At 43.9% G+C, this 16144-nt stretch overlaps 1 protein-coding gene across 3 annotated transcripts in view; it reads right to left on the reverse strand.

The window, feature by feature from the left end:
- NCAN (neurocan) overlaps positions 1–16144 on the reverse strand; it is a 367742-nt gene that overhangs the window by 46405 nt on the left and 305193 nt on the right. For all 3 annotated transcript variants that reach the window (XR_012235261.1, XM_073592508.1, XM_073592518.1), the window contains one exon: positions 10819–10977. Coding sequence is in view for 2 of the 3 variants with exons in the window: in XM_073592508.1 (XP_073448609.1) it covers positions 10819–10977 (159 nt within the window). In the remaining variant the exon portion in view is untranslated. The remainder of the gene's footprint in view (positions 1–10818; positions 10978–16144) is intronic.

Genomic DNA, 16144 nt, shown 5'->3' on the forward strand with positions numbered 1-16144 from the left:
CTAAAGGCATCGGTCAGCTGGCCACCTTCTCCACTGCTCTTCCTCTGACTAAACGAAGCTGTCATGGTTATGCAGTAACCTTTGTCTGTCAGGTTACCTCTCCTCCATGTGTTCACCTTTAGAGGCCAGCCACTCTCACCTGGCTACTTAAATAATCTCTCCCCTAAGCATGGCTCCACCCCAGCCCCTATCAGGGAACTCTATATTAACCTGTGCACTGCAAGCCTGCCTTGCTGATCAACCTTTGGGTGTTTAGCTTCTGTGTGCATCTTGCTGTGTCTTCTACATCTGATTCCAGTTACCGATCTTGGCTTGCTCTCGACTATCCCTGCCTTCTTGTGACCCTGACCTTTGGCGTGTTCTATGTTTATTCTTGTCTGCTACTGCTAATCGCCCCGACTTCTGGCTTATTCCCTTACTATCTCGGTCCTCCTGTAGCCTACAGTGAGCGTGAGCTGGGAGACCCTGGGGGTCGCGACCTGGAGCCAGTTGCAGCCCAGTCCATCCTCACCACTAGAGGCTCTGGTGAACACCTGCTGGCTCTTAGACTCCGCGCCCTGGGGAATCTTACGCTCTAGCCCCTGTGGGATCTGTGTTGGTGTTCCAGTGGACCTGCCTTCTTTACCCACCTAGACTCCCATCCGCAGCAGTCAGCCGCAGGGTCCACTACCTTTAAGGTGCACTCCTGACCCCAATGGTGTGCATCTGTCACCTGGCCTCAGGTGACCTGACAGAAGCCTCAGCAACACATTGGCCAGCACCAGGAAATTGTAACCTCACAGGGTCTGGAAATGCATTGCACAAACCTTTCTTCAAGGCCTCCTGAAAATGTTTCATCCTCTGCTCCCTCTGTGAAGGCAGGATGAGTTCTGAAACCTTACCCTTGTAATGTGGATCAAGAAGGGTTGCCAGCCAGTAATGATTCCTTCTCTTTGATACCAGGAATCCTAGGGTCCTTACGCTGCATGGCCTCCCTGATTCTGCAAGGCCTGCAAAAGTTTCCAGAGGCATTAAGTTCTGAGTCCTCTGGTTCACTAAGGATCACATGATCCTTAACAACCTCCTCCCAGCCACGTACAACTCCTTGGGTTTCTGGGGACTGAGAACCATCCCTTGAAGATTGCTGCTGAGTGTTATCCTCCACGTCCATGCTGACACAATCCTCCTCCTCCTCCTTTTCTTCCTGTGTGTTTGGCGGGCCTACAGGAATAATATCTGGATAAAGGGAGCCTTGAGAGGTAACAAAGTCCTCCTCTTCCTCCCTCTGTTCTGCCTCAAGTGCCCTGTCCATTATTCCATGCAGTGTGTGCTCCAACAGGAAGACAAGAGGGACAGTATCACTGATGCATGCGCTGTCACTGCTCACCATCCCCGTGTCCTCCTAAAATGGTGACAGGACAGTGCATGCATCCTTGATCATTAGCCACTGGCGTGGCGAAAAAAAGCCAAGCTCCCCTGACCCTGTCCTGGTGCCATACTCGCACAGGTACTCATTGATGGCCCTCTGCTGCGTGTGCAGCCGCTGCAGCATTGCCAACGTTGAGTTCCACTTGGTGGGCATGTCACAGATGAGGCGGTTCTTGGGCAGGTTGCATTCCTTTTGAAGGTCTGCCAACCGTGCACTGGCATTATATGACCGGCGGAAATGCCCACAGACTTTCCTGGCCTGCCTCAGGAGATCCTGTAAGCCCGGGTACCTGCACAAGAACCGATGCACCACCAAATTAAGGATGTGAGCCAAACATGGAACATGGGTCAAGTGTCCCTGTTGGAGGGCGGAGAGAAGGTTGGTGCCATTGTCGCATACAACCATTCCTGGCTGAAGCTGGCGTGGCATCAACCACCTCTGAGCCTGCCCCTGCAGAGCTGACAGAATCTCTGCCCCAGTGTGGCTCCTGTCCCCTAAGCAGTGGTTTAACCTTAAACTACATAGAGGGTTCTTTACTGTAAGAGCAGCAAAGATGTGGAATTCCCTTCCACAGGCGGTGGTCACTTTCAGCGGGGGGCATCGATAGTATCAAGAAAATATTAGATAAGCACCTAAACGACCACAACATATATACAATGTAATACTGACATATAATCACACACATAGGTTGGACTTGATGGACTTGTGTTTTTTTCAACTTCACCTACAGCACACAGCACATTCCACAAATTCACGAAAGGGGGCAGAGTCTACCAGCTGAAAAGGCAGTAGTTGCAGTGCTAGCAATTTGGCCAAGCTGGCATTCAAGCTAGCATTCAGAAGGTGAGCATGTGGATGGCTGGGACCAAATTCCTTTTTAATGTTTAGCAACTGGGGTAGGGAATTTCCCTGCTAAGATCAAATGGTGGTGTACTGCTAGCACTTGGGACACCTATTGCTAGACCTTCATTCCCCTCAGTGAAGGTTTTCCAGAGGACTGCAGTAGGGTTGGAGATCCCAGATGAGGAGCAAGGAGAAGTCTGCATCATTTTTCTTAGATGTGTGTCTTTTGAAGTGCTGTTGCCGTAGGATATTGTAATTATGAATATATTTAATTTATATTTAATTTATTTATATTTAAGTAATATATTTAATCTAAATTTAATTTATTTATATTTAATGAATATATTTATTTAGCTTGTAGCTAAGTAGGGCGGAACATATTATCTTCACAGAAATCTCTGGTAGCTCAGACAAGTCGGTGCCTAGGCTTGTGTATACAAACAATGGGATCCAAACCTCATTGTTTTACACATACTTCAAAGGATCCCATGCTGGGATATGCAATGAAGGGAGACCAACTCGTAATCAATACTTAATTTCCCAGGAAAATTCAAGTTAAGCTCCTGCTCAGAATAGTCACAATGATTTGCATTAAAGGGGGCTGACTTATGCAAAGTATAGGGATTGGAGATGTAGCCAGTCCTTAACCAGGAATAGGGAAGCTCACCAATCAGAGCCACGCTATGCCAACCAATGAGGCATCAGCATGTAATGATATACACAGACTAGATGGGAGGGAAACACACCCTTTTATGGGAGGGCAACCATCAGAATGGATGGAACCTTGGTGCAAAGGGTAATTATGGGAAAGGTCTGCATTTTACTTGTAAGTAACTAAATATGTTTGCAGATTAATGTTTTCAGGAATATACTCTATATTCCTTCATGTAATTCTCTTATTTTAAACTAATATTTTCTTCCTTGCTGTAGACTATAGATAGATGGTAAGCTGTTGTGTCCACACTTGATCTGTTTTAGACATAGGTTGCAAACAGCAACAGTGCGATCTACTGCCCACGTGTCCAAAAAGGCCCACACCAAGGAACTTTTCAAAATCATCAGGGAGTCAGCAGTGCCCTGCATCTGCGGAGTGATGCAGTAGGGTGGCTGCCCTTAAGCTGCCCCCTAGAGGACCTCCTGCCTCATTGGAGTTGTGCCTCCTCCTCTATTCTATCAGACACCCAAGTAGAGCCAGTGACCTCATCATCCCCTCCCTCCTCGTCACTGGAGCAAACTTGGCACTATGCTGCAGCTGGGCAAAAATGACTGCCAGTTTCTTGGCCTTCTTGGGCACCCCCTCTCTCCAGGCTCACGTTACTCTCTTCCTCAACCCGGGAACCAACATCGGAGTCTTCAAATCGCTGCGCATCCTCCAGTAACATGTACCCGACACTGTGGTCGAATAGTTCAGGGGACACCTTCGTGCATGATGGTTGGGCTACGGAAGGAGTGACTGTGGACAAGGCAGCTGCATAGGAGAGAAAACTACTCTGAGCCTGGGTGACAGAGGATGAGGAGGATGAGGACGGCTTTGTTATCCACTCCACCAACTCTTCTGCATGTTCTGGCTCAATAACACGACCAGCAGCAGAAAAAAAGGACAAGTGTGCCCCACGGCCATGGGCAGAGGATGCAACATGTCCATGACCAGCACTGTTGACTGTGGACACAGAGCCTGCTTGCCCTCTTTTAGTGGCCTGCTGTGAGTGTCTGCCTCTCCTTGATGGCCTTCTGGACATGTTGTATATTTTGTTTTGCAACACCACACTACACTGTATTGTGTACTGTGTACACCACCAGAAGAGTAGTAGCAACTGTACTACGGCTGCACTGTATTGTAATTATAATTTTTGATCTAATATTTCACAGCAGGGCCCGTTCCTGTGCCCAACAAGAGTATCTGTGAGGGTTTGCAGCGTTGTGCCACCAACACTACCACCACCACCACTGCCTAAGACCCAATTTTTCTGCCCCTGGTTAACAGGGGCGTGTAATTACAATTCTTAAGATAATATTTCACAGCAGGGCCCGTTCCAGCGCCCGCCAAGAGTAACTGTGAGGGCTTACAGTGTTCTGGTACCACCAACACCTAAGGCCCAATTTTACGCAGAGTGTATAGGGCAGGCTGTATAGTATATACAAGCGGTCCTTTATTTTCAAACATCCAACTTACAAACGACTCCTACTTACAAACGGAGGGAGACAACAGGAATTGAGAGGAAATCTACCCCTAGGAAGGGAAATTCTCTCCTGTAATTAATATTAAGTTAATATGGGAAAAAGGTGTCTCCACTGATGCTTTATCACCAATCCTTCTTTCCCTAATAACCCCAAATTTTCAAAATCCAATTTGCATTGGGACAGAAAGTGAGACAGCAAAAAATAAATGTTACAGGGGTGATAACCCTGCCCTATATTATGCAAAAAGCTTAAACATAGATTTTGGGGCTGGAGCTACACTTAAAAAATGTACCTGTTCCAAATTACAAACAGATTCAACTTAACAACAAACCTACAGTCTCTATCTTGTTTGTAACCCGGGGACCGCCTGTATACTGCTGTTCAGAGTATATAGAGCCTGGGGGCCTCAAGCCTTTTTTTTTTTTTATTTGGGTGCGGGGTTCCCCTTAATATCCATATCAGACCCAAAGGGCCCATTAATGGGCTGGGGGGGAGGACAACATTACATTACAGCCGCAAGCAGTTTTAAATGACTTTTTTTCCTTTAGAAATGTCATTTTGTGCAGGAACTGTTCTAAACACACCCCCCAGGTACGATATTTAAAGGAATATTTCACTTTTATTTTTTCACTTTAATCATTATTAAAATCACTGCTCCTGAAAAAAACGGCTGTTTTTAAAACTTGTTTTTGCATTGATACGTGTCCCCTGGGGTAGGACCCAGGTCCCCAAACACTTGTTAGGACAATAACTTGCATATTAGCCTTTAAAATTCGCATTTTTGATTTTTCACGTTTGAGTCCCATAGACTTTAACGGGGTTCACGTGTTCACACAAATTTTCGGTCTGTTCGCATGTTCTGCCGCAAAACGAACTGGGGGGTGTTTGGCTCATCCCTAGTTTGTATAATATAATAAGAAAAGAGTACATATGAAAAAGTATATGTATAGTAAATAATAGACTAAAATACATATTTTGAAACAGTTAAAAGAACATTTTCTTTTTGTGGCAGTTGCATTATAATGAAAATAGGAAATGTATATGGGTACAATTTTTTTTTTAAATTAAAGGAAGTGTTTCGGCCAGGCATAAACCCTGACTGATCCACATGTATAAGGGATAGTATTACTTGGTTTAGACGTTTGGAGAGTACTTTGGCTAGTATTTTGACATCTACTTGGAGTAAAGATATGGGGCGGTACGATTCAGGGTATCCTAAATCTTTCCCTGGTTTGGGTATAAGTACTATCGTGGCTTCTCTCATGGATGCAGGTAGTGTTGAGGTTTCGAACATAGTGTTATACAGAGTCAGCAGTTTGGGTGTAAGTATCTCAGAAAAGTGTGCATAAAATTCAATGGGCAAACCATCGGACCCTGGGGATTTGGACCTAGCAAAATCTGCAATAGCAATCTTTATTTCCTCCACCGTAAGGGGTGCCTCAAGAAGTTCAACTTGACTCTCAGAGAGTTGTGGGAGTAAGATGTTGCTCAAAAACTGATCCATTATTGTCGTATCCTCCGAGACCGTCGATGTGTAGAGTTCTGTAAAAAAATCTCTAAACTTGGAGGACACGACAAAAGGATCCGTGATCGGCTGTCTATCCTTATCATGAAGCGTAATTACAATTGGGGGTTTGTCTTCACTATGAACAAGATATGCGAGCAATTTACCTGCTTTTTCTCCATGTTCAAACCACCGCTGTCTATTAAAGAATAATTTCTGCTTAGCTTTTACATATTGCATCTGAGACACCACTCTTGTCTGTAGTTTAAGAGTATTGGCATTTGTTATGGATGGGTCAGCTATATATGCTTGTTCTGAAGAGGATAGTTCTATGATTGCTTTATCTAAGGCTTCTGCGGAGTTTGTTTTAATCTGATTAATGCGTGAGGTCAGGACAGCTCGGACATGCAACTTAAACGTGTCCCACACTACTGGCGCGGGAGCAGAGTGTTCATTGTCCGTAAAAAAACGAGACCATTCCACCTCAATCATATCATCTTCTGGCAGCAAAGACAACCAAAATGGGTTCAAACGCCAGGCCCGCTTCTGCTTGGCAAGGGACACGCTAAGAGTAATAGAGTAAAAACTATGATCAGACAACAGCCTAGGTCCAAAGGACACTGTCAATAATCTAGGTAAAAGTTGTTTAGAAATCAGAATGAAATCTATTCGGGACATCGAGTTATGCGTGGAGGAGAAACATGAATAAGCATTAGTATGCGGAAATTTATGTCTCCATGTATCAATTAGATGAATGGATGAGGTTATTTTATGTAATTTAGTGTCATTTGTCCTCATTGTGGCTACTGTCAGTGGGCGAAGTCTGTCTAGGGTATCATTCATTGTAGAATTAAAATCCCCCATCCATACTGCTTGCACTGTGGGGTATCTTGCCATGAAGGAGACACCCTCCAGTATTATAGTAATAGAGAACGGAGGGGGGACATAGAAAGCTAAGATTAGGAAGGGTTCCCCGTATAGTTTAGCAGATATAAAGACATATCTGCCCTGAGGGTCTGTACATATCTCTCCTGGCTCAAAGTGTATGGATTTTGCAATTAAAATAGATACACCTCTGGAATGGGATGTAAACGTCGAGTGAAATGCCCATCCTACCCAGGGGCGACGTAAGGCCATCTGTAGCTTACCGTCTATATGGGTTTCCACCAATGCTATTACATCAGCCCTCTGTTTCTTAAGGAATGTGAAGGTTGCTGACCTCTTAAGCGGTTCACGCAAGCCCCTCACATTCCAAGTAAGGAATTTTATAGACGCCATATGGAGTTCTTACAGATCAATTTCAGTGTTAAGGTGTGTATCCTGAGTCTCACCAGTACCTTTATACAAAGATTATGTATGTATGTGTACAGTACTACAAAATATAGCATCAAAGATAAATTTTCAATATTATTCAAAAAACTATATTGATTCAAAAAGTGTAAACATTGTACTTCTTGCATTTTAAAAAGTAACTGAAACATTTTCCCTCCCCTCCCCCTCCCAGCCCTGCACTGACCCCAACCTGTGCGGGCATTCTTCCCAAACAAAACTGAACTTGAAATCCGGGAAAAAACAGTCAGTTTCATCTGAAATAAAAGAAAAAACCAGAGTAGTCGTTGGGTTTTAGAACCCGGGGTAAACATATCCCACAGAATCATGTATAAAGAAAATAGTTGCGTGCATTCACTTGGAGATGTAAATGAGTGTAATTGTAGTTGAACGTCTTCATTCCAGGTTCGATGACTGATTTCCCTAAAGGTGCGTGGGGCAAAGTCACGCTGCACCTTACTTGTGTTCTGTAGGACTGTTACTGACCCGAGGCTCCGGTCGTCAAAATAATAAGTGGTAGTACATAGTTTCTCCTGAGGTGTTTAAGGCAAAGTCCCTCATGTTGTAAGAAAAGAGGCTTGCGGTCCCCTGTCGCAATACACGTCCATGTGCAATATGTGTTGGGTTATTCATTCTCTTTCCTGTTATCTCGGCGATCCAGCCAGGCGATGGTATCTTCAGGGGTTTCAAAGAAAACGGCTCGGCCATCATCTTCCACGCGAAGGCGTGCGGGGAATAACATTGAGTATTTAAGATTTTTGATGCGCAGGCGCCTCTTGGCTTCGGTGAAATTTTGCCTACGTTTCTGTACTTCAGTGGAAAAATCAGGGAAGATGGCTACCCTGACGTTGTCAACGGGTATATTACCTTTCAACCTTGCCATGCGCAGCGTTGCGTCGCGGTCTTTGTAATTTAGCAATTTGGCAATAAATGTTCGGGGTGGGGCACCCTGTGGTGGTGGCCTAGCTGGCATACGATGTGCTCTTTCGACAGCAAATGTGGACGAAAAGGCCTCTCTGCCATACGTTGTAATTAGTAATTGTTCCAGGAATGTGGTGGGGTCTTTCCCTTCCGTCCCTTCTGGTAGGCCAATGAAGCGGAGGTTACACCTGCGAAGTCTGTTCTCCATATCATCCTGCTTTGCCAGGAGTTGATTGATCTGGTATTGCATGCGTTCAGAAGTAGTCTGTAATGGCGGGATCGCATCCTCCACCTCTCCCAATCTGGTCTCAGATGTCTTAACTCGCTCCTTAAGCTTATGCAGGTCTTGTCGAACCAGGGAGACATCTACCTTCACCTCCTCAATTTTGGTTGTGAGGGCAGCTTGTAGCGCAGAGATGGCTTCTAGCACTCTATCTGTGTCTGCGCCCGCCCCCTCCTTCCCCCCCGACGCGGTGCCGCCATCGTCCCCCAAACTATCTTTATCCTGACGGCGGTATTTATCAAGTTTGGCAGCCGTGTCGGTCCTGGGTTTCGGCGGGGCCATGGCTGTTAGTAAGAGGTGGCAGACGCAGCTGACCGAGCGGTTGCAGAGTTGGTGCAGAGGGTGAGTTGGGGGAGTCTAGGATAGGTTTTGAGTCTCCGTTCGCCCCCAATGGGCCCGAATACCCCCAGCAGATTTGAGTAGGGACAATGCTTTAGCGAGCAAGGGCACTAGGATTATCAGCCGGGGTTCAGATCAGGCAGAGGAAAAATAGGAGGGTCAGGAGTGTCCAATACATAGTAGCAAAGTGGGTGCCATTTACCTGGAGGATGTAGAGGTCATCTGTATAGCTGAGTACTTTGATGTCCCTGGAGGAGTTGCAGGGAGCAGTGGGTGGGTTAAATGATGCACTATACTGTGTGCAGGGTCCAGGAAGGGGGGATGTGGTGCTGGTAGTGAGATTAGGAGCACCAAGATGGCCGCCGAGACTAGGCCGAAATCACTGATTTGGGGTGGTCACTGTGTGGGGGGGCACCGTTCAGTGTGTGGGGGGCTCCCATTCAGGATCCGGTGTAGCAAGATCGGCTTTTGGTGGGGGAGCCAGGCATCAGTGGGGCCAGAACACAGCACTTTTACAGAGGCCGGGAGGAGCAAGATGGCCGCCGGAGCCCAGGACCAGGCCGAAGCCGCGGCCTGGATTTGAGGCCGCCGCCGCACCGAGGGGCACCGCACCACCCGACCCCCCAATCGGCAGCCTGCAGGACCGGGTGCGCTTGTGGCAGGAGATCCAGACACCAGGGAGGCCAGGAAGGGGTATAGATGAGGTGAGGAGGGTGAGTGGAGCAAGATGGCCGCCGGCACCGACTAGGCCGAAGCCGCGGCCTGTATTTGTGGCTGCCGCCGCGGAGGAGCGCCGCGCCGCTCGGAGCCCCCGGCCGATCAGAAGACCACCAACACAGGTCCGGATATGAATAAGATCCTCAGGAGGTATGTCAATCTGCTTCGGAAGATTACTGATAGACAGGATTAATGTGGATTCAGGAGTATTGGACGGAGCTCGGGTCTTCCACGTCCTACTCCATGCTGTAGCAGGCCACGCCCCCCATATGGGTACAATTTTAAAGTGCACCTGAGGCAGTCGTACAATTGTAAAAAGCATCACATCACCCTTTCTGAAGAGCACTCCTATTTTCAATGAGCTGTGGTATGCAAACACCAATCATATCCTGTGATCCCAAGCCTTACAAAGCCTACAACTGGCTCACCACTGGAATGAGAAACCTTCACAGTGATGGGCCAACAGTAAGGCTAAGGGGGCAGGCAAAGCTGGAAACCATGGTTGTAGGTTCCATGAGCAGGATTATGTACAGTATGTACTCAAATAGTTACACTGTGGGTGTAATGACTAAGCTCCAGGGTGGAGTGAAACTCGTTGGGGGTGGCCTGGTCGGAGTCCTGGCTGAGGTTGCCACTCCATTCATCTCTCTAGGACACCTTAGATGTGCGACTTCCAGGGGCATCCCACTTCTTTCCCTAGTTACACTGTGGGTACTGGCCTCTTTTAATGCATTTCAAATTTATAATAACATTTAGCACAATAGTATCTTACATGACTTACCCCAAACCAAGCTAGCTTGAAAAGCTTTATGAGTTCATATTTCCTTCTAACAGATAACATGTTCATCTAGCTTGACAATCTACTTAGCTCCAGAAGGAGTTGAGTAATGGAGCTATGGACCAGGAAGGCTTGCCTCTATTATTACTTTTTGAATGCAAATTAAGCTTTGATTTTTAGAAGTTTCTATTCCATCGTCAGTATCTTACTGTGAATCAGGTGAGACAATCTCAAAACAGTGATAGAAGATGCAGCTGTTAAGAAGAACTTACTGTTAACTTCAGGCTGCAATGCTAAACATCAACTGTTTCCAGTTAAAAGGTTTGAGTTTTTTTTAATGAACATGCACCCTTAAAAAAAGGTTTACGTCTATGCTATACATATAATCTGTTATATACTTAACCTGGTACATATATATTCTTCTGTAACTGAAGTTAAGATTCTTATTCAATAAATAGTAGAAGTAACAAGGTACAAGGTGCAGTATGTAGTTAAGTGCGTATGGACATGCTTACTCTTGATAAATACTTGTTCCTCAGGAGAATGTATACTAGTGAGGTGGCCAGATCTCCTTCGACAGTCTCTTTCTGCCTCCTCCCACGGCCTCCGCTGAGGAAAGTATCTGTAACAAGATCCTTGGAATTTGTGCCAGTTATGATCGCAGCCTTCTGTATCTAAAAAAAAAAAGAAAAATAGGAAACACAACACTTCTGTGTTAACCAATATAGATTTTGACTTCAAGCAAAATAGTTTTGAATCATTAAAAGACCACTGTTGCAATAAATAATGTATTTTAATTACTGTATGTGGTTAGTTCATATAATGGTAGTGACAAGAGTGGGGATAAACTACCAGAGTGAAAACCTTTTTCAAACTGCTCTGCTCAAGCAAGTGTTATAAATGATAACAGTGCCTGCCACTTTGCCTTTTGTATGTAAAAGTCAAGAAACGTATATAGCAAAGGACTTGCAATTAAAAATGAATTCATATACAGAGTGTTTATCATTACATGTATTAACCGTCTACAGTTATTAGAATATAATAACTTTCAAGATAGTGTCCTTTAAAGCGTAACATCAAGCAATTGCTAAATACACATAAAATATTTACAAGAGTTGTTTTACCTGCCAAAGGATTTGTATCTCTGCCCATCTGGTCCTGAAATATACACAGCTTTGCCACACAGCACAGCCCTGCTTAGCAGGGCAACTGACTTGATGTAACTCTACCATAGTTAAGTAACATTTACAGGGCTTAGCCCCTCTCCCCTTATCCTGTGACTGGACAGTGAATGAAGAAGCAGCAGACAAATGTCAAATCTCTATCATTATGTTCTCTCCTCCTGTCAGCAGGTTCTTTGTTAGCACAAATGCACTGCAGCAACTGATTAGTTCTTTGTTCTAAAAAATGATAAAGTGACAAGTTCTCTTTAAAAGTGCTTCATAATATGAAGTTAGCAATTTATATAATATAAGTTCATAAGCATGTGTAAAAAAAAAAATATGCTCAAAATTGGCAAAATAATTAGTCCATTGGTAACCGATAAAGTGACAGGTGCTCTTTAATCACCAGCTGACCAGCCGCCGTCATTCTACAGTGACAGGTCGGCTCTCTCCCGCAAATCACGTAGCTGTACGTTGGCCCTTTAAACAACTAAAGCAGGCACGCACACGCTGCACGGGGGGAGCTGATGCACGTGGCCAACAGTCACGATGACCGCTGGCCACGCGCGATCACAGGCACGAGAGACAGAATGGGCATTTGTGTGTAAACACACAAATCCTGGTTCTGTCAGGAGATGAGAGGCAGATTGTCTATTCCTACTAGCTAGGAACAATGATCTGGCTTCTCCTCTAGTCACTCCCATCCCCCCACAGTAAGAAACACACTGAGGAACACATTCGCCCCCTAGTGTCAACCCCTTCCCTACCAGTGACATTTACACAGTAATCAGTGCATTTTTATAGCTCTGATCACTGTATAAATGTCAATGGTCCCAAAAATGTGTAAAAAAGTGTCCAATCTGTCCGCCGCAATGTAGCAGTCCCGATAAAAATCGTTGATCACCGCCATTACTAGTAAAAAAATAAAATAATAATAATGCCATAAAAATGCCATAAATCTCTCCCATAGTTTGTAGATGCTATAACTTTTGCGCAAACCAATCAATATATGCTTATTGCGATTTTTTTTTACCAAACATATGTAGAAGAATATATATTGGCCTATACTGATGAAGAAATTTTGGGATATTTATTATAGCAAAAACTAAACAATATTGTTTTTCTTTTCAAAATTGTCGCTCTTTTTTTGTTTATAGCGCAAAAAATAAAAGTGATCAAATACCACCAAAAAAAGCTCTATTTGTGGGAAAAAAGGAAGTCAATTTCGTTTTGGTACCACGTCGCACGACCGCGCAATTGTCAGTTAAAGCGACGCAGTGCCGTATCGCAAAAAATGGCCTGGTAATTAAGGGGGAAATACTTCCGGGGCTGAAGTGATAAAAGTGCTTCAAAATTCATGCGCTGTGCTAGTGCTCCAACTCGTGCTCCTCCTCTTTTACTGCACTCCCCAGAGAGCTTTCCCCTCTAGGGGGTAGACAGCATTCACAGCACACACTGGCTGAAACAGCAGACCTCAGATCCACAGTTGGTGTATTGCTCCTCTCGCCTTTAGTTTTTATTTAAAAAGCATTTGAACAGCATAAAAATCAAAGAAGTCTGGCCAGCGATGCGTTCTACGGACCCTAACCGGAAGTGAAACAATGACTCTGGCAGCTCTTCCCTACGTGTTTCGTCAGAACGACATCATCAGGAGTGGCCCTTTATTCTGCTTCTTCTACTCCCATTCTGAGCTCTGCTGTACAGTGACTTGTTAGAGGCTAATACCAATTCAAATACTTACACTGCTAATGATGTGTTCATTAATACAGAGCTGTATTAATACGTGTCTTTATATTATTAGTATCTATATTACCCTGAAGTTAAGATTAAGTACCTACACTGTATTTGTGCACTCACTGTTAAGACTGAGCCATTATTTGTTCCCAGTGACAGCATTTTGACTGACATGTAATTAGTGTACACCAAAACCAGTGTCAAAAGTAAAGTAATAAAAGTCACTAATGTCCTCTATTGTTTATTTAATTACGTCATTGTAATTATGTTACAATTAAAATGGATCATAATGTGATAAAATAATGACAAGTTCACAATTTACATTCCAAAGTGTGATGTTATTAATGCCTGCACTGAAGCATAATTTAATTTATTGAGAACATATATATGTATAATTCTTCTGTTCTGCATTCTCAGTAAATGAACATACTCTAATCAGTATCTCTCTATCTGCCCATAAGGTGTACATACTCTTGCGGGCCTCTCTCATTACTGTTAACCATGCAATTCTCAACACAGCTGTCTAGTTCCAAGTGCAGATCACGCAGGTCACATCATAAGGGGAGGGAAGGACACAGGCACTTGGCTTAACTGCTGACACGGGTGAAGTTTTACTGTAGGGAGCTGATTATGCACAACATCCGACTCATTGCTGACTGTACCAAGTTGCAGTGCTAGAAAGCAACTGCATTGCTCAATTCAGTGATTTTCCAAGTGCAGATTTGTTTTTGCAATCGGCTTAAGGGCACAAAGCCTGTAAAAGTGTCCACTGACCTTAACAAGAGTACTAAATGTCTATCAGCCTTGTCACCTAGATTTGCTAGCCACAAATATCAAAGTAAGCACAAAACATTTCTTGTTAAAATATTCTTTCTCTTGTAAAAGTACGCTTTACAAAAAAAAAAAAAGTATTACTTCTGTTCTGCTGGACAGGAGTGAGACTGCAGTCACTCCTGTGAATGACCAGAAAACCTGGGCAACTAAGCCTGGTTGCCAAAGAGCTGATAACCTAGACAAAAAGCCTGCACGTTCCCAGGTATGAATATGTGTGGTTTTAAGGCAATCTTTTAAAATGTGTGCTATCTGAAAAGCAGTCCATTAACAGACACCCGTTCTCATAATTTGTACCATAGAGCAATATGATCATAATCAGAAATCATGATCAATGTTTGTGGAAACTATGTTGCAGTCTGGTCTTGGAGCTGCAGAGAAGCAAACCTATTGTTAAACATACTTGTCCGACAAATATGTGCTACCAAATTTCTACTAACTGGAGTTTTTAACTTCTGCACACTTCTAGGTCAGTGTATCTGTAGGATCAGCCTTACTGCCACGCATATAGCATTTTTAAGTTTTTTTTCTTGTGACAGGTTTATAGAATAAAAATTGCATGAGTAGGGAAAAGCTGTGCCAGATTACGAAGCATGGTAAATGCCTTAAAAATAAATATAGTGAGACAGCAGAGAATCTGATAAAACTGAAGACTACAAATGACATTTTCTAAACATGAAATGGAAATAAACTTGGGAAACTGTAGCAGGAGGAATGTAATGTGCCAAGGTATCAGATTTACACATCAACCTTCAATACTTGTATAGCTAATTGTCAGTCATTTTGCAACAGTATGACAGAGCTTATTTTTAAGAACCCATGGGCAATGTAAAAAGTTTCCGTCCTAGAATCCATATTTTCTTTCAAGATAGATGGCTAGTTTTATACCACTGGGTTCTTTCTCAGGTATAATAGCCACAGTTTTAACCTTTAGCCTCAGCATCCCCATAGGACTTGATATGCCTACGGCACTTGGATTCCTCCAGTTAAGCATGGGATTGGTTTATCTGAGTGAGTTAGAAGTGCTGACAAGTTATGATAGTAAAAACAAGAATCCAAAATTGCAGTCATAGGGAAATCTGAGGTTAAAGCCAGGGAATTCAAATCACAATCCAGGGGCAAGGATTAAAGGACATGCGTTAATACACTACAATCTGGATTGACAGACAAATGAAACCTCACCCACAATGGACAAAGCTACATCTTAGTTAGGTAGGGTGTAACTGTACAAGGACACTATTTAAAGAGACCCAGTCACCAGAAAATTAATTTCAACAAAAATATTCTCATGAGATTATAAACACGTGACAGCACAGTGGTGTAGTGGATAGCACTTTTGCCTAGCAGTAAGAAGGTTTGCTGGTTCGAATCCCAACCACCACACTACCTGCCTGGAGTTTGCATGTTCTCCCTGTGCCTGCATGGGTTTCCTCCGGGTACTCCGGTTTCCTCCCACACTCCAAAGACATGCTGGTAGGTTAATTTGATCCTGTCTAAATTGTCCCTAGTATGTATGAATGTGAGTTAGGGACCTTTAGAGTGTGAGCTCCTTGAGGGTAGAGGCTGATGTGAATGTACAATGTATATGTAAAGCGCTGCGTAAATTGACAGCGATATATAAGTATCTGAAATCAATATGCAGGTTTTTTGTACCTGTAAAATCCTCCCTTGTGTAGATTGCTGATTGATGTCACCATCTTGGATGTCATGACAGCAGCCCCAGCAGAGTCATATCTCTCACTCAAGTGATGCTTCTCCTCCAATAGCTGTATTATAAAAGTTATATAGAGAGGGGAAGAGGGGAAGGGTGGAGGAGTATCCAGATCAAAAAGTAATGAGATACTCCCACAAAAGTATCACTGAGAGCATGAAATGAACAGAGGGAGGAGATTGCATCCCTCAATGATCTCAAAGAAAATAATTTATGATGAATATAAAAATTCTATTCTCTTTATCGTTCATTGAGGAGCAAAGGGGTTCTTAGATTGTCAGGACGTTCGAAAGCAGTCCAACAGAGCGGTGGGCAACATAGCAACAAAGTCTAACAGGCCCAAGAAAACAACAGAAAACTGTGGACTGGCTGCAGCTCAACCAGCAGCCTGAAGGACCCAAC

The sequence above is a fragment of the Aquarana catesbeiana genome, linkage group LG01 (assembly GCF_042186555.1).
Source record: "Aquarana catesbeiana isolate 2022-GZ linkage group LG01, ASM4218655v1, whole genome shotgun sequence".
Lineage (NCBI taxonomy): Eukaryota > Metazoa > Chordata > Amphibia > Anura > Ranidae > Aquarana > Aquarana catesbeiana.